This window comes from Mus caroli, chromosome 9 (assembly GCF_900094665.2).
Source record: "Mus caroli chromosome 9, CAROLI_EIJ_v1.1, whole genome shotgun sequence".
Classification (NCBI taxonomy): domain Eukaryota; kingdom Metazoa; phylum Chordata; class Mammalia; order Rodentia; family Muridae; genus Mus; species Mus caroli.
The window spans coordinates 5763830-5783588 of NC_034578.1; the positions used below are offsets into that span (position 1 = coordinate 5763830).

Genomic DNA, 19759 nt, shown 5'->3' on the forward strand with positions numbered 1-19759 from the left:
CATGATGTTCACAATAGCCAGGAACTGGAGACAACCTAACTACTCTTTGACAGACAAATGGATAATGGAAGTAGGCTCTGTGTATACTATGGAAGGTGGGTATGTTCGTCAACTCAGGGGTCCTCAGGAAGCAGAAAGCTAGTATTCTAAAAATACTTGTATTTCACAATTGTTTCCTGTATAATTTGTAAAGACTTATTATCTGTGTGTATATGTGCACATGTATGAACAGACAAATGTATGGAGGCCAGAGAGTGCATCGGGCAGCCTCAGCCATCATGCTTCACTTCCTCATTTGAGGCAGTTTCTCTCGAATTTATGTCTCAAGTTCTCTTGGCTTGGCTAGAAGCCAGCATGCCCCAGCAGTCTTTTTGTTTCTGCCCACCTTGGACCTGGGGGTTTACAAGCACGTAAGAGATGTGTTGATTGGTACATGGCTGATGGATATGAATGCTAAAGCTTACACAATTGTTTTTAACCACTGAGCCATCTCTCCACCTCCCTGCTTAGTGTATTATGTTTGATGAAACAAACAAAATAATGGCTAAGGTTCCTGTAGAAATAACAGAATTAAATAGAGTCTGGTAGCAAAAGTCTGTGCTTCCAGTACTTGTGGAAGCCAAGAGGATCAGAATTTCAACGTCATCTTTGGCTAAATTGCAAGACAGCTTGCATTAAAAAAAGATCCTGTCTCAAAAACAAACAAAGAAATACATAGTGTTATGTCTAAGAAGAGATTTGCAAATCCTTTTGTTACTTATTAGACAAGAATTCCAGGCACATAATGGACCTCGGGTAAAGAATTTCCTCTATGTAGCCCTCCACGTAGCACAGGTGAAATAAACCCACCGAAAAATAAGATTCACTATTGACTGCTTTCTAAAATAATTCAGTGGAATGTCTTTCAATAGGATCAGGACAGGTTAGGGAAAGAAACCTGTACACATGTAGCAGATGTGCAGCTTGGTCTTTATGTGGGTTCCAAACAACTGGAATTGGGGCTATCCAAAACTTTCTTGCCTGAATGTGGGATTTGTTCTTTTAACTGGACTTCCTTGTCTGGCCTCAGTGAGAGAGGAAATACCTAGCCTTACAGAGACTTGAAGTGCCAGGGTGGATGGATTTCCAGGTGTGGTCACCTGCTCAGCAGAGATGTGGAGGAGAGATGGGGGAAGGATTGAGGGAGGGGTAACTGGGAGGGCGTCAGTGAGGATAAAAGTAAATAAGTGAAAAAAAATCAATTAAATTTTTAAAAAGAAGCTGAAATACTATTTCAAGGTTTTTTGTTTACTGATTTTGAAAAGAAAAGGTTTTGTTTTGCTGCACAACCTATGAAAATACCCAAAGAAAGAAACCTAACAATAATGGCATGAAAACCATTAGGTTTATATTGGGAGCCACAGAAGTTCAGCAAAGAAGAATTGGCATCTTCTCATGGTCTAGTTTTTTGCATTCTTATTTTTACATAGTTGTAATAAAAAGCACAGAGAATCTGCAAAATAAAGACCATATGGAAAAGGAAAATAGCCTTTGTCTTAGCCCTTGGCAAAGGGTTCTTTCCCATTAGCTTATATCTGCAGCTCCACTTTTATTTCCTCTCCTGTAGACAAATGGAGAGCAATCTGCCTACCATAGTTATTGTCAGACAGCACCAAGGTCCATTTGTTTTCATCTTCTGCTCTAATGATTAGGGTCCAGATCATAAAATAAACAGCAATCAGGTTGCCTCTCCCCTTAAGAAATCTCTACCACAACTGATTTTATAAAGCACAACACAATTGGTATCTTTTGAGGCAATCAATAAGCTGAAATGGCTTTAGTGACAAGTCTGAAATGAACTGCTAAGTGGCAGATTCCCTGGGAGCTTAAAAGTGAGCACATATAAGTGCTGCACAAAGCCCATGAGTAGGGTTGCTGGAGCAGCGATTTAGAGACCAGTGTTAAATGGGACAGATTGCCTCATCTTCTGCTTTCCTTTCATAAGTATCAAGTTCAGAACTGAAACTAAGGTACTCAGCATCCATTTCCCTACCAAGAACTGGCAGTATTGCTTGCTTACTATTAAAATGATTCTCTCTCTCTCTCTCTCTGTATATATATATATATATATATATATATATATATATATATATATATATATATANATATATATATATATATATATATACACACACAAACACACACACACATACACACAGAGTTAAACATTTCTTACAATTGGGAGGAGTAAAAATAGATACCATAATTTAATCTTGGCAATCATCTTTTCTGTTCTAGCAAGCAAACTGACCTTTTTTATTTAGGAAAACAGAGGGTATTTTAGGAACAGAAGTATGTGCTCCTGCATAGAGAAATGTAAACTTAGGGAGTGCACTGCCATAGATTTATTGTTACTGTGTCTTGAAGATTAACATGATATAGAATCCTAGGATAATTATAGACATGGAAATTCTATTGTTACTGTGGGTTTTGTTCATATTGATTCCCATAAACTTCCCCAGCATTAGACTGTGTTCTTTGAGGTGGGGAGTGTGAGGACCTGTCTCTGTACCCGACTTTAATAAAGGGATAGAAGAAGCAAGCAGCTCAGACTGCATTTCCTTCATTCCTGAAAACTTTCTTCCAGGTCTAGGGAGATCTGACAGAGGGGATGTGACTTGGTCTGATCTCTTATTCTGTTTTCCTGCCAGGACGACATCTGCTTTGAATTTGCAGGCTCAAAAATTCCTGATATGCTCTTGTAAGTGTGAGGGACACCACTCTAGGATTCAGGGATTACCATTCAGTGGACATTTGAATGCTGGCGAATTCATAAATTCAAGAAAGAATCTAATAAAGTATTTGCACGGGCCAGAGACAGCCATGGTAGTCCAGATGGGAAGGTCATGCTTATTCATGAATCAGAGTTGTTCAGTGATACAGCCCATTTCCAAGTCTCAATCAAACTACATCTCACAAGCTGAAAATCTCAACATATCTCTATGATCGTGTTTTCTAAATGTAGTCTTTAGAACCATACCATTTCAAACAAGTTGAAAGGAACCAAATTTTTCACATAAGTTATTCTATAAAATCATCAAACAATTGTAAAGGTTTTATAAAGTACTAGATAGTGTGTGCATTTGGGATTTTAGAGGGTGTGAGTCTTCTTCATTGTGAGATGCAAAGGTTAGTATAATTTAGAGTCTTGTTGAAAGCTCAGTGGATTTTTTTTTATCTAGCCTAATCATGATGACTACAAATGTCCATGAATGGATCTAAAATGCACAGAAAGAGATGATTTTGCTAGAGTGACCTCAAGTCTCTTACTTGAAGAAAGTTTCCTGGAAGACTAGGAACTTGCTCTGGTACAACCTTGTTTATCCATCTTGTGCTCTCTCTCTCTCTCTCTCTCTCTCTCTCTCTCTCTCTCTCTCTCTCTCTCTCTCCCTCCCTCCCTCCCTCCTTCCCTCCCTCTCTCCTTCCTTCCTTGTTTGCTTTCTTCCATTCACAATTTCTCTTTCCTCCTTCTCTTCTTTCTTCTAAGCTAGCCTGGTACTCACTATGAAGACCAGGATACCCTTAGAGGGATTAGTTAATTTAATAACAAAAAAACAATGATTTTAATTAGGATCACACAGTTAATATATTTAAAAGAGGTGGGTTAATTATGAATAGAAATTAGCTCAAGTCAAAATGCTTGCTCTATTATTTCTTAAACCATTTAAGATGTAATGGCAGATTCCTCCTCACACAAAACATATATATGAGCAGTGTATTGACAGATGGTTTCAGGGAAACTTAGAGTGATACCTTTATTGATACTCTGTACAGCTGCATCAGAGGAAAAATGTCAAAATCAGGCAAATTGTGAATGAAGTTACCTGGCATGAGAATCAAGACCTCACTTTATGCCTTAACCAGGAACTAAAATACAAAATCCAAACCAAAACCAAAGAAAGTGCAAATCACCTCACTTGCCAGACTTGGACTTGATTTATTTTTTGTTTTGTTTTGTATTTGTGATGGATTGAATAGGAATGCCACCCTCCCCATAGACTCATGTGTTTGAATGCTTGGTCTATGAAGAGTGATACTATAGGAGGTTGCCTTATTAAAGGAAGTATGTCACTGTGGAGGCAGGCTTTGAGGTCTCCTAAGCTCCAGAACCACCCAGTGTGGAGCATAGACTCCTGCTGCTGCCTATGATGAGGATGTAGAATTATTGGCTCCTTCAAAATCATGTCTGCCTGCACACTGTCATGCATCCCACCATAATAGTGGACTAAACTGCTAAATTAAATATTTTCCTTTATGAGAATTGCCATAGTCATGGTTCTCTTTATAGTCAATGGAAACCCTAACTAAGACAAAAGTTGGTACCAGAAGCTGGGGTATTCCTATGATAGACCTAACCATGCTTTTGTTTGGAGGAATGTGAATTTTAGAACTTTTGATTATGAAAACAGTCCAATGCTTTATGTGGGGCTTAATAAACCATACTAGTAGGAATATGGAAGACAGTGGTGCTGAGGGTGATTTGAACTGTGAGAGCCTGGCTCAAGAAGTTTCAGGGAAGAAGAATTTTAGCATATTGCTAAGAGATTGTTTTTGTGCTATTTTGGTGAAGAATATGACTGATTTTTGCTCTTGTCTGAAAAGTCTACCTGAGTCTAAGGTGAAAAGATTTAGATTAATGCATTTGCAAAGAAAATATGAAAACAGCCTAATATAGACTCTGTCCTTTGGTTTATTGTCCTTTGGAAATGGAGGAAGCTGCACAAGAAAACACATACACACACACACACACACACACAGAAAATAGTATGGTTCAGTGCTTAAAGGGGCACCAGGAAGTGAAATGGAACTAAATCCTAAGTTCAAGAGGATAAACAGATTAGACCTATTAAATGAAATTAAGGAAGCGGTGACCTTGGAGCAAGATCCTCCCCAGCTAAGCATCCATCTTGTGAAAGGAATTAAAGAAAAGCTTAGTCAAAGGTGTGGTACTACATGCCTTTAATCAGGAGACAGGGGCATTCAAATCTCTGAGTTCAAAGCCAGCAAGCTTAGGCAGTACAGGAAAATATGGTGAAGGCATATTTGAATGAGGGGCCATGTTTCAGGTACAGTAAGCAAGTAGAACTTGGCAGCTTTGGCCCAATGGTCTAGCCTTAGAGTTAAGGATAGAAGAAAGGGGATATAGAATCTCCCATGACTAGAAAAGCTGTTGAGCTCAGGTATGTAGCATGGTTGTTCCTGTATGGAGGCCCATAGAAGCTGGCATGGGAAAGGGATTATGGGATCTTTCTCTGTGACTGAGGAAAGCTGCTGAGGCCAGGTATGTGACCCAGAGGTGCAGAGAGGCTATTGTATGAAGCTGTGAAAGGCTTCTGTGTGAAGCTGTGAAGGTGAAGCCTGGGTTACTGTGGAAACCCCATGAGTTTTAAAATGCCAGAGCTATGGGGTACCTGCTGAGATAATCTGCTACTAGGGAGTGGAACCAGCCCAAAAGAAAGAAGTGTGTTCAAGTCACCAAAGCTGAAAGGAGAATTTTGATGTCAGACCTGGAGATACAGTGTTTAGAGTTGCTTATGTGGTTTGCAGTCCTTCTTTGGCCCAGTATTTCTCACTCTGCTCCCTTTCCTATGTTTTGTAATGGTAATGTATATCCTATGCCAAGGTATATTGAAAATATGGGACCTGATTTTGGCTTTATAGGGGATTACAGTTATGAGATTACATGAATCTCAGAAGAGACTTTGAACTTTTAAATAAAAATAAAATGTGATAGATATGGAGTTTTGAAGTTAGGCTAAATGCATTTTGCATTATGTTATGGCTACAAGCTTAGGAGGGCCAGGGAGTGAATTTGGTGGGATACCTTCATTGACTCATGTGATTAAATGCTTGCCTCATGAGGAGTGACACTACTTGTAGGTGTGAGTATGTATGTCACTGTGGGGGCTGGCTTTGAGGTCTCTTATGCTCAAGCTCTGCCCATTGTGGAACACAGTCTTCTGCTGCTATCTGTGGATCAAGATGCAGAACTCTTAGTTCCTTCTCTAACACCATGTTTGCCTGCACTCTGCCATGCTTCCTGTCATGATGATAATGGACTAAACCAATGAAACTATAAGCCAGTCCCAAATACATGCCTTCATTTATAAGAGCTTACATGGTTATAGTGCTTCCTCACAGCATTGGAAACCATAACTGAGTTCTTACTCTGACTGTGAGCTCACAATATTCCATCTTCTCCCCTTCAGTGCTAGTTTGGGGTACAGAAAGAGCCACCATGAATGGGGAGAATGTGAGCTTTACAAGAGTCCCTACCTTTGTATATTTTACTTTCTGGTTTAGTATCAATACTGCTCCTGTGCATAGTGGGAAACTCCATAAATATTTGTTGAGTAAGTAACTAAATAATGAATGAGACCAGAAAAGTCATCCAGAATGTGAGACCAGTGATGTCTGAGGTCAAAATTTAACTCTCAATTTGGGATTGCAATTTGAGTTAGGTGGCAGCTAGGTTCAGGAGCATTTACAATCTGGGTCACAGAGTTAGGGAGACAGGGACTCGTGATAGTGCCTTGGCTGAGGACGTGGGAAAGGTTATCAGACCTTATTGGTCTCATGATACTATAATTTCTTCATGATCTCTGCTATGAGTAGCCTTCCTCAATTACTTATGAAGGAGGGGAAAGAGGAGCTACAAAGGTTGTTTTGTTTTGTTTTGTTTCCTCTGTCAAATTGATCTCCCTTACCAACTTCCTTGCTGGCCCTGTCTCTTTGGTGAAATTTTATAAAGTCTGAGCACAAAGTCCTCCTCTTTGCCTTTCCCCTCTTCTAGCCTTAAGATATTCCCTTCAGATGTTTTGACTTAATCACATGGCTTTCAGTGACACTTCTATGCCTTTAGTCCTGATCTCTTGATTAGACTACAAACCTACTGCAAAGTGAGCAACATCCTTCTAACAGAAATCCAAGCTTAATTCCAACAAAATAGAACTTGTGGTTTCCTTCCTACAAATCTGTTGTGTTCTTTTCCCCCCTTTTTGGGAAAATGGCACAATTTACTAACTTGGAAACACAGAAGTAGTTGTTTTCTCTCTTGTCAACAGACTCTGGTAGCTCTCCTCTAAAACCCTCCACTTTGCATCACTTTGAAGGGCCTCTGTATAATCACCACCAGAATGGGTGCCTCAGGACAGTAATCCCCTAANGCTTTTCATGGCCTGTCNCCCCTTCCTTTTCCTTTTTTTTTTTTTTTTTTTTTTGGTTTTTCGAGACAGGGTTTCTCTGTGTAGCCCTGGCTGTCCTGGCACTCACTTTGTAGACCAGGCTGGCCTCGAACTCAGAAATCCGCCTGCCTCTGCCTCCCGAGTGCTGGGATTAAAGGCGTGCGCCACCACGCCCGGCTTTTTTTTTTTTTTTTTTTTCCCCTTCCTTTTCCACTCACATAAAAGTGCCAGCTATTATTAAAAATGTGAGTCTGACATTGTATTTTCCTTGCTTACCGACTTTTCTCATTGCTGCAATGAAATGTCCAAGAGAGGAAGCATTAAGGAAGGGAGGTTTATTTAGGCTCAGGGCTGGAGGCTATATCTGCCACTATGGGGGAAGTATGGAGGTAGGAGTGTGAGGCTGCAGCTCACATTGCATCTACAAGGGTGCAGGGCAAGATGAGTGTGGGCCTGCTGACCACTTACATCTTTTCCTGTAGTGTTGAAGCCGAGGCCATGGAAAGGTATAGCTTCCGTTCCTAGTGGGTCCTCTTTGCACACTCCCACCCAGAGGACACACTCAGAGTTCTGTTTTCTTAGAGATTCTGAATCTAGGTAAGTGGACAGGAGGACTTCCTCCCCTGTGGAAAACACTCTGGTAACCTCGGCATCTGGAGAAGAAGCTGGGCTCTGCACACATGGAACTAGACCTGCACTGCTGGGTAAAAGCCAGGCTGCTTAAGAGCATACAGATGCCAGAGCCCAGATTCTACTCCACTTCTACTTCTATGCATGCCATTTCCATGGATAATCCTTCCTCTGAACTGTACCATATATACATACATATATATATATATATATATATATATATATATATATATATATACAATCATATTCTTTCTCTTCTTCCAACTCTCTGAGATCCTCCCACTATGCCTACACAACCAATTTCACATTTTCTCTCTCTCAACCCCTGAAACACAAACAGAAAAGAAAATCAATACAAAGAAAAAAAATTCAATGAGACAAAAAAATACCAACTCAAAACAAAAAGTGCACATAAAAACCCATAGACCATTTTTTGTTGGTCTACACTTTAGTATGGAGAAAACATATTTCCCCTCTCCTCAAATGTACCAGCTACAAATAACTTCCTGGTTAGGGGTGGGAATTTGAATTCACTTGTTCTTCTTTGTGCTGGGATTGTAACTGTCTCATTTATTGGTCATTTGTTTATATAATCTTTAGATTGGTCTTCCTCCATTATAGTATAGCACTCATAAACCTAAGCTGTCATGTCTTCTCACTAAAACAATCGGAGGAGTCACCAAATACACTGTCATTGACATTTCTAGAACAGTTCTAGTAACTTGGAATTTTACATACTGTAGGCAAAATTTGAACTGTGGCTAGAAAAGGAGGTCATAAGACTAATACAGATACATACAGATTAAAACCAATCTTACTGATTTTACTAATAAAGACTCGTGTTTCAAATTCCTGTTTTGTTAACATGATCAGAATTCTAGCATTAGCAAACAAAAAGCTAGAGTATAGCAGGGTCAGAATAGAGGTATTGGAGAAAAGATGAAATATGTGTCAAGTTTCTTCATCAGGATTAAGATAGAAAGAATACAGAAAAGAAAGGGAACCTGTTCATACTCTTCTTATGTCACAGTTAGTGTTCAGCTGACTTGTGACTATCCAGAAATGATATAGAAGAAATCAAAGTCACGGACAAATATGTTTTACTTAAAATTAATGCCATAATTTGTCATTGTTTATTTAATTTCTGATTTTTTTCTAGAAAATATGTACTTTATTTTCTAGTTAATAAGATGCTGCAGTTGTTTCTGTAACAAAATCTGTTTTTCTATTTTTCTGTTTACATGCATGTATGATACACTCACTAGCCTTATGTAAACTAGACAGAAGCTAGGATCATCAGAGAGGAGGGCACCTCAGTTGAGAAAATTAATCCACAAAGTAAAGCTATTCACAAGCATGGAGGGCATTTTCTTAATTAGCAATATATGGGAAAGAGCCAAGACCATTATGGGTAGTGCCACCACTGGGCCTAGGTTCTATAAGAAAGAAGGCTGAGTGAGCCAGAAAGCAACCAATGACCTCCATTCTTCTCTCACCCCATACACTAAGGCAGCAATTTTCATTGAAACAAGAGCTTTCAGATTCATCTTTCTCAGCTTGCTCTGTGGTCTCCCATCTCTGCCTTTTGGGTTGGTCTCCATAGCCACTCAGCATTGACATAGATTATGGGGATGTATTCCTCATGGATTGGTTGTAAGTATTTTAACCATGGAGTCATCTTCCCAGCCCATACTTCATTATTTTTAAACTTTATTTGATATTGTTTAACAGAATCAATGCTACTGTGCTTATGGAACCTCTCCTGTTTAAAATTTCACAATTTGTGTTAATTTAGTATAAAAGTACAACCATTGTGTTGATCCTACCAGAATCTGTCTCATCTTTATCAGCTTGTAATTGCTGAGAACATTCCATTTCCTGGCTGTGAAAACTTGCCACTCTGACAGAGACAGACTGTACTCTGTGCCCTGATATGTCTGTGTCACATATAATCCTCACTTTCAGCCTTGACCAGCAAGATACTGCCTTCTCCCAAGATGCTGTTCATCTCTGCCACACTCATAGAGATCTGGCATTTCAGCTTTCTGTGATTTTTTTTTTTATTGTGGGAATGGGAGTCTCCCTGTTTCTCAGGGCTAGCCTGCTGAGTAGATGTGTCCCACTGTATTTTGTTTGGACTTCTTTTGAAATGTCCAACAGCATTTGGGTCAATGGAACATTCTTGACCTCTTAAAATTTCTCTTTAGGCTCCTGAATTTCTTCAGTGTTTCCCACACCGTGTGTTCGGTAAGACCCTTCTCTTTCATTGAACTCCAGTTTATAGGATACCACAGGGTTTAATTCTGTGCATGTGTAAGCTAAAGATGAATTGATGTCACTGAATTGATTTGGCATACTTAAGGTGATAAGGGTGTCACGTCTGTCTTAAAATAGTAAAAATAAGTAAATATCCATCCACAGTTTCTGGGTTTGTTTAAAACTCTATTTCATTTCCTTCTCTATTTTTATTCAGTAGTGTCGAGACTACACTGGCTACAGACAATAAGCCAACTATTGAAAAGCAAAAATGTTTGTTGGGACAGTGGTCCTTTCTTTTCTGTTGTTTGTTCCTTTGTTTTTGAGACATGGTTTCTCTGTGTAGCCCTGACTATCCTGGAACTCACTCTGTAGACCAGGCTGGCCCCAAATTCAGAAATTCGTCTGCCTCTGCCTCCCAAGTTCTGGGATTAAAGGCATGTGCCACCACTGCCCAACTAGTGGTTCTTTCTTAACACAGAGCAGAGTTTCAAAGGAATTTGATTGTATTGAAATATCATTGAATCATCTGTTTAGCAGGACACAGTGCCAGCAAAACCGAAGGCCTATTTTCAATAATTCTATTCATACCTCAAACCCCTGTGGTCTTCCAAGACTCTCCTTAACATGTTTCCATACAACAAAAATCTCTGACACTGACACACTGGTTGCTGTGACGTCAATGGGAGCAGCTGTGGGTTCTGTAGGAAGAAAAGTAGAAAGTGATAAGCCATGATAAACTCAAGGTTTCACTGCCAAGCACTGCTTCATCATCTCTCAGCTGTCATGCCTTTCTGACTGATGTTTGCATAATGTGAAGTTGTGAAAAAACATGATATAAGAAGGTGAGCTGTTTCGATTTCTGGGTCAATTTACATTCGAGTCTTACCCATAGCCAGTGACAAATCTAGAATGTCGAGTCTTTTATCATTGAGTCAGGGAGGGCAATTGCTAGAAAAGTGAATGGTTTGACTTAAGCCGTCTGGCACAGAAGTCCAGTCTATCAACAAAGACAGTCAGGTGGGATTGATGGGTTTATTTATTGTTTGTTTGTTTAATTGCTTTTGGCTTAGTTATTAAAACAACCTAGCTGTCCAATCACAGAAAGATGGAGAACATGGCATATATTCATTTTATATATGAGAGAGCACTGTTGCTGTCTTCAGACCCACCAGAAGAGGGAATCAGAACCCATTACAGATGGTTGGGAGCCACCATGTGGTTGTTGGGAATTGAACACAGGACCTCTAGAAGAAGAGTCAGTGCTCTTAACTCCTGAGCCATCTCTCCAGCCCCAAGGCATTTATTTATGATGTAGTATTTTTCAGTTTTAGAGAAATTATGTCATTGTCAATAAAATAGTTACAACTGGAGATGATCCTATAAAGTTAAATAAATTGACCTCAGAAAGTCAAATATCATTTTTTCCTCATTTGTGTGTTCTGAACTCATGAAAACATGAGGTTATATTTATACTGATGCAATGAAATTGAAGCAAAACTCTTTGGGAGTTTTATAATGGAGACTGATGGGAAAGAGAGAAGAAGGAGAAATGGAGAAAGACACAGAAAGTCAGATATGGGGAGATGTTCAAAGTACATATACTTGCAGGAAGGTGACCTGATATTACACTGCATAGTGAAACAAATGCTGCATGTGCTTTGCCTTAAAACAAACAAACAAACAAACAAAACCCCCACAAACTGTACTCATCGCTGATTATATAATGTGCCCATGTTACCTGATTGTATTTGTGGTTTCCCTGTTTCCATGTCAGAGTTAAACATTTAACCATAATACCAACCCTCCCTACTGGTATTTATCTACCTTGTGGCAAATTGTTTTGCTGCCTTTTAATTCTAATTTTCTCATCTGTAGTATGGCAATAAGAAAAGCATTATCAAAGCCAGGATGGATGAAACACACTTGTGGTTCCTATACTACTGAGGGTGAGACAGGAGGGTCATATGTTCAAAGCCAGTCTGTTCTACATAGTGACCACAAGACCATCCAAGGACTCATAGTAAGAGCCTGGTTCAAAATATAAAATCAGCAAACAAAGAAGTATAAAATCATATACTTTAAGATTTACTCCTACTTGGAATAATGCACCTTGAATGTTTAGTGTTAAAGTTAGCAAAATTCATTCACAAAGTATGATGGTAATACTATATTTATGTTATGTAGTCAAAGAGGGAGTCTAAACTTTATTAGATGTTTTTGCCACAAAACTCCATTTCCATGATAATGGAAGAAATGTGTTATATATCCTGATATTTTAAAGGCATCCATTGCCTTTTGTGGCAGGTGCAGGCTGAGTAGAAAGTCCCTGAACATTTCTTAGCTGCTGCTCAAAGCCACCTCTCCATTTGTTTCCATGCTCAGTGACCTTCCACACCATTTTTTTATAATACACAATGTCTGACTGACATCCATCAAGAAGTGCATTTTCTTTGACACCATATGCTATATGAGCAAGGAAATATTTCTAGCTTTGACATGGCTGAATCATAAATACTATCACAAACACATGTTAACTGAAATGGAAGTATGAAGGTCACAGATTAGGTCTAACAGTTCTGTACAGATTATTATATTTAAAAACATCCTATGCTATAAAAATTGGAAAGACTTTTGTAGTAACTTCAAAATAATCTCCACCCCCTGACCCGTGCTACTGACCCCAGTTTCAGAAAACCATAGGACAAAGACACAGTTCTAAGGAACACCTTTCTAAAGGCATTATGAAGGGTCTGGGATAAGTATAATCATTGTCTGAAATCTATCTTTAGCTATGAGAATGTAGTTGCATATCTATCTGTATGACTGTGACTATTATAATTTACAGATACCAGTCCCATGCCTAGAATATAACTATGTAATCCCAATAATGGAAAAATAAAATCTGGATGATCAAAGTTCAAGATTGAACACACAGCAAGTTCTTGGCCAGCTTGTTATATAACAGATCCATCTCTAAGCAAGCAAGCAAGCAAACAAACAAATAAACCCACCCCCAAATTTATCCATTGCTGTGAAATAAGTCTATAAAAGACTTTTTCAAACATTTATATTTGTAGGAAGCAGTGGTTTGGTAAATCTTGTGTTAGAATTCCCATGCTAGGACTGGAGAGCTGACGTTTTGGTGAAGTGCATGGACTGCTTGAGGAGGATCTGAGTTTGGTTCTCAGTACCTAAACCAGCTTACTCACAGCTCCCCATAATTCTAGCCCCAGGAAGTCTGACACCTTCCTCTGGATTCCTTAAGTACCATGTGCCCATGTGCGTGTGCACACACACACATACACAGACACACACACACACAGACACACACACACACACAGAGACACACACACTGATACACACACACAGACACACACACAGACAAGCACACACATGAGAGAGGGAGTGAATCTCCCCCTACTACCTCTCCCACATATACACTTAAAAATAAATCTAAAACAATACTCCACATGCTATAATTGAACCAATTCAAAAGTACTTTGGTAAATTTATTTGATTTTTCACACACAAGTTAACATTGATGCCTGTACTGCATCAATTGTGGTTCCTCATTCGGATAACCACTAAACATCCTTTCTATTTGCTTTGTAAGTCTTGTGCTTCATACTACTTTAGAATGTATTCTTCATCTATTAATTCTTTTCTTAAAAGAGAAGAGTTTCTATCTCATTCTAGAACCACCACTAGCAGATGTGTGGTAGATTTGTTAAGCTGTTTAACAGGAGTTTAACTTTTCACTTCTGTTGTTAAAGAAAGGGGATGCTGGCAGTTTAGAGGCACACAGGACCAGGTCATTCTGGTTTGGGTAGGAGTCATTTCAGAGCAGCCATTCTGCCACTGTGTCAGTTCTCAGAATGAATGCATTGCAGTGATTCACATGCCAAATGCTTTCTATCTGCTTTTATATTACTGAGGCAATTACCTCTTTGTCAGAGAAGACTGCAGAGGGATAAATAATTTCTGAAGCAGAAAAACACATGGTTGGTGGCAGCCTTCTATCGCTCTTTATCTCTGGAGAGAAGTTATTTCCCTGTTAGCTTTCACGAGCACTAGACACATTTAAATATATCTCAAATTGGAAAATTAAATGTAAAACATAGAATATTGAAAAAGAACACAAGAGATGGTTAGCAACTGCTTCCTAAACAAGAACTTTAATTTCACTGACAAACTTCGAGGATTTTAAATTCAGGTCAAACCCCATCATGATGAGTCACAGAAGCTGCTGCGGGGCTGTGGCCAGTCATTTCACTTGAATGAGCACTGACAAGGTGCCTTAAATCAGTTCACCTTCTAGATCAAAACAACATCTACAGTCCATCCACGGTGACCTGAACCAGAGTTTCAGAATGGAAAAAAGCAAACCCTCAGCCAGGTTATTCCAAACTATGTAGTGCTTATTGCTGAGTGGACAAAGTGTTCATCTGCAGACCAGAATAACTGACTAGATAGCAGAACTGACTGGATTCCAGAGGGCTGGCATCTCCTGTTCTGTCTGGAAGTCCACTGCAATTACGTGAGAGAGCATCTCCATAGAGAGACTTTGAGAAAATCGCCTGCACCAGAAGTCAGGAGTACATGCTCAGCAAGCTTGTGGTATTTTAGCAAATTGATGTAAGACAATGTGTCAATTTCATTTATTCTACAAAATTAAAATTTTCTAGACTTTTTTGGGGGGGGAAATGTTGCTTTATTCAAAGTTCTGCTTCCAAAAGTGCACCTTCACTGTTTTAAATTTGTTAATGACTTGCTCTCATTTTCTCTTCTGTGTCTCATATATATGTGTAGTGTGTATGTATTGTGTATTGTGTATGTATGTAGGTGCACATTTGTATAAGGGTCTGAGGTTGTTATCAGAAATTTGCCTCTATCATTTTTTAAACTTACAATTTGAGGCAGAGACTCTCAATTGAACCCAGAGCTTGCCCTGGCTGCCATCTTGCTCCAGAGATATTCTGCCTCTATCCTCAATGACTAGAATTACAGCTATTTATGTTCATTCTAGAGATTTGGACTGTGGCCTTCTTCTCCAGTAGCAAGCTCTTTAACCTCTGATCTACCTTCTTAGTCCATCACTCACTAGTCATAATTGATCCTTTCTTCTAAATACTTATTTATTTACTATATATGAGTGTTCTGTTTCATGTACACCAGAAGAGGGAGTCTGTAATTCCATTACAGGTGGTTGTGAGCCACCATGTGGTTGCTGGCAATTGAACTCAGACCTCTGAAAGAGCAACCAGTGTGCTTAACAACTGAGCCATCTCTTCAGCACCACTCATAGCCAACTCTTTATGAAAAGGATTTACTACTATGTTCCCAGACTTGTTATTTCCAGATATGTATTAAGTCACTCTTTAATACTATTAAATATTATGTAATTACTTTTCAAAGAGGGGTAGGGGGATGATGAAAGCCATCACATCTGCTAAATGGTAGAAGGATGGTTGGAATCCAGGTAGAAACTCTGTTTCCATGATGCTGTTGGTATACTTGGCTATACACATATGATATCTGCCCTTGTTTTCCAAAAGTGCTTCAGTTTTCTATGTGTATGTGCTCATGGCATATGTGATTAAATGTATGCATGTGTCATGTGGATGGGTATAGAGCCCCAAGTTGAGGGGGGGGGGTTCCTGTATTCCTTTCCATCTTATGCTTTTCATTGGGTCATCATGTGTATGTGTAAGTACATGGTGTGTGAGTGTGTGTGTGTGTGTGTGTGTGTTTGCACACGCGCACATTCACACTGATAGTAGAGGGCAACTTCTGAGAACTGGTTCTCCCTTTCCACATTTGTATTGGATATCAAACTCAGGTCACCAGGCTTGCTCTGAAAGTGATTTTATCTGCTGGTCATCGCATAGTCCAATCCACATTAATTTTTGAGATAGGATTTACACTGAATTTGAAGCTCACCAATTGGTTAGATTGGCTACCCAGTGAGACCCAGGGATTCTTCTGTCTCTACATCCCCAGTGTGACAACTGTAGATATATGCCATCATGTTTGACCTTTATGTGGGTGCTGACAATCTGAACTCAGGTCCTCATTCATGGGTGGTAGGTACCTTATCAATTGAGCCACCATCTCTATTTCTGCCTTGGGTCTTGCTTTCTTCCACTGCCTTTTAACTACTAACCCTTTTCACATTTTGATATTGGAATCCTGACTTGAGCCCTCTACTTTTAAGTGTTTTCAGAAACTACAGAAAGCTAGAGACTACCTATTGGACTCTGCTATAGGCATATGCAATAGCCTTCATTCTTATTGCATGGAATTCTTGGTAACTTTGAACCAAGTTGTACAAGGCTCCTGATAGGCCATGTCATGATTAAGCATTTTCCAAACTCACCCTTGTATATCACAAGATTTAAACAAAAGCAAAAACATTGTCTACTCTTGACTTGAACTCAAGTAATTTGATGAAAGTTCAGGATCTAATTTGTACAATTACACTATGTTCTGTCTGTAGACAGAGAAGTGGAAAGCTCTTATTCTCTTGTTTAGGATGAGATGTAGTCTGTGGATAGCTCTTCTACTCTAGTTTGGGGACAGTAATGTCATGGACACACTCATTGATAGATTTCAGAACCAGTTAGATTAAAATTGGGAACAGAATTATCATGAATATAAATTTAGATGATATATGTGTGTTAAGTGAACCAGCAGCTGGAGTGCTCCTAGTGATTTGGGGGGATGTGCTTGTAATCTATTGATTGTACATCTGACTTCCCAGGAAGGTTAGTGGCAGCATTAATCAAAGGGGACTCTAATAAACTTGGTGGAAGAAGGGTTATGGTTTCATTAGTTAAAATTCAGTTGAAGACAGCTGCCGTTGAATATTTATAGTCACTAATCCAAATGGATCACCCAGCACCGTCAGGCAGTTATTCCTTGTATTTTATAACTAATATACCAAATGATTAATTTCTGACTTTACATAAATCCCATTGAGCTCAGTTTCAGCTAAGAGCTGATCTGGAGAATGGCACCTTGTGAGCACTGGGCTTTCGTTTGAGCCTTGGTTGCTCTGTTTTTAAGGGATAACTGCAAATCAGTTTCTTCAGGTGATGAGAGAATTCTGGACTTTAATAAAAACAAGAGCCATGAAATTCACCTGAAGAGGCAAAAGCCCCAAATACTAGAAAAAACTTAATAACATTAAAATAAATGTTTTAATCTGTGATTAAAGACCATGGAATGAATTTCTTTTCCTAATGGATCTAATTGGATGCTCAGTCTCTTCTTACCCAGACTTTGAGTAATGAGAAGCTAAGAACAAATAGATTTGTGTTGTATTTTGAAATATTTCTCAAATTACAAAAAAAAATGTGTATTTTTATCTTGAACAGAAATCACTTTAAAGACAGTTTTACTAAGCCTTTGGCTATTGTTTGTTATTATTTTTAATTTAATTCATTTTAAAATTGTGAGTATACAGGTATTTTTTAGTGGGGGGGTTGTGCATCTGAGTGTAGTACCCAAGGAGACCAGAGGTCCTCTAAACCCTGAGTTACAGGAAGTTGTCAGCTATCTGATGTGGGTTCAATCTGAAAAATAAGCTCGGGTCCTCGGTAAGAAGAGTCCATGCTTCTCACTGCTGAGTGATCTCTCTGTCCTCCCAGTAATTGTTAATAGGTCAGGCTGGCCGCCAATTTTTAATCCTCTTTCCTCAAGTTCTGGGAGTATAGGCATGTGCAGCCTCATCCAACTTTACCATGCAATTTAATATCAACGGCATCAGAACTCTGCAATTCTTTAAAAAAATATAACTTTGCTTCTAAAATAAGATTGTATCATATCTTAAAGATCAATAGTAGAAGCAGGGTTAAGGATACACAATTCTTCCTTGGTTTCAATGTTGGAAGAGTGATTTATATATAAGATCCCTGTGGAAAGCTTGGCAGGCAAATTGATCTCCAGGCTCATGTCAGTGGCCATTTAGCACTATCAGAACCTTGCTACTTCCACTACGAAAATACTGAAAGGTCCCAAAGGCTCAAAGGTGTTAACTGGAACATCCCTGATTGTACTTGAGAGAAACAGTTAATCTCCAAAGTGTGGGAGTCAATTCAACCCTCAAGTAATTTAGGTAAAATCAATAAAATTGATTCCTTTTAATGGGTCAAATATAGGTGAAACTTTGATTTCAATGACATAATTCTCATTTGCACTCCTGTAGACTTTCTTGAGAGAAAACCAAAAAAAAAAAAAAAAAAAAAAGCATTAGAGGAATGCACACACCCACATATAGATAAGTAGTTTTGCTTCGGATAGTCTCACTACAGAGCCTAGGTGGGCTATGAACCCATGATCCTTCTGGCCTAGAGTCTTGACTGGTGGCATTACATCTTTGAAATGGTCACTCTTGTTCAAACAAAACCATTTGCCAAGTGGTTAAAATACAGTGCAGGTTATTCCACTTTCAATTACATAATAAATGCTGACCTGCTATTATTATTTCATTGCAGTAATTATTTAAAAGAATATTTCAGAATAGAGAGCAAACACATGGAAATTTAACTTTTGCATTATGAGCATTCCAGATGTGTTCTACTTCTCTGTTATGTAAAAGGAGGTTAGACAAGTTACTTAAGATCACAGTGTGGCTGCACATGAAGTTAGCTGGCTCTTCCAGCCGTTTGTTTTGCTCTTTTTTTGACAGGTGTGATTTAAAGATGCAAACTATCAGGCAAAATTTTGTCATTTTTTTGTCCAATTTTGTAAATTTAATTCATGATAAAATTCAGAGCTTGCAATCAGAGGAAAGTTAGCTTGTTCATATTGAACAACTGGCATCTTTCATTGTCAAATAAAGTATTACAGTGAAATATTTTATAGCAACAGCATCAGTGTCTTTGAAAGGAAGTATGAATGTTTTTATCTAACTGGAAAGAAAAAGTGCCAAAGTCAAGCGATTTCAAGTTTAAAGACACATAGACCAAAAATGATAAAGAAAAGAAAGAAAGAAAGAAAGAAAGAAAGAAAGAAAGAAAGAAAGAAAGAGAGAAAGAGAGAAGAGAGAGAGAAAGAAAAAAGAAGGAAAGAAAGAAAATAAAAGAAAAAGGGAATGCAGAAGACTGCTATAATTTAATTTCAAAGCTAAAGTAAAAAAAATGTATAAAATTATGCTATAAAAGGCAACCCTGACACTACAAACAAGGCATCTTTTCAAATCTGTGACTCACTGTGAGCTCTGCTGCCATGTGCTTGGTAATTACTTTGAAGGAAATTTAAAATAATAGTGCTGTGTACTTTCTGGCAAGATACACACTACCAAACAGCTGTTTGGAGTAAAAAATCATATATATGTCCATATTCTCAATAAGATATTTAAAAGGAAAAGCTTTATTTCCTTGTTATTATTTGTAGACTTGTTTTATTTACTTATTTTTTGTTTGTTTGTTTGTTTGTTTGACAAGGTTTCTCTGTATATCCCTGGCTGTCTTGGAACTCACTCTGTAGGCCAGTCTGGCCTCGAACTCTGTAGACATACATATAGGTGTGTGGGTATATGTGCTTGAGTTTAGAACAGAAGAAAGAATCAGATCCCTTGAAGCTAGAGCTAGGGTTTCAGGGGCTTGTGAGCCATCAGAGGTGGGCCATCTGTAAAAGCAGGATGC

The 19759-nt window shown here is 38.6% G+C and overlaps 1 protein-coding gene across 11 annotated transcripts in view; it reads right to left on the reverse strand.

Moving 5' to 3' along the window:
* Cntn5 (contactin 5) overlaps positions 1–19759 on the reverse strand; it is a 1179522-nt gene that overhangs the window by 22952 nt on the left and 1136811 nt on the right. For all 11 annotated transcript variants that reach the window (XM_021171282.2, XM_029481828.1, XM_029481827.1 and 8 more), the window contains one exon: positions 10701–10810. In XM_021171282.2, the coding sequence (XP_021026941.1) occupies positions 10701–10810 (110 nt within the window). The remainder of the gene's footprint in view (positions 1–10700; positions 10811–19759) is intronic.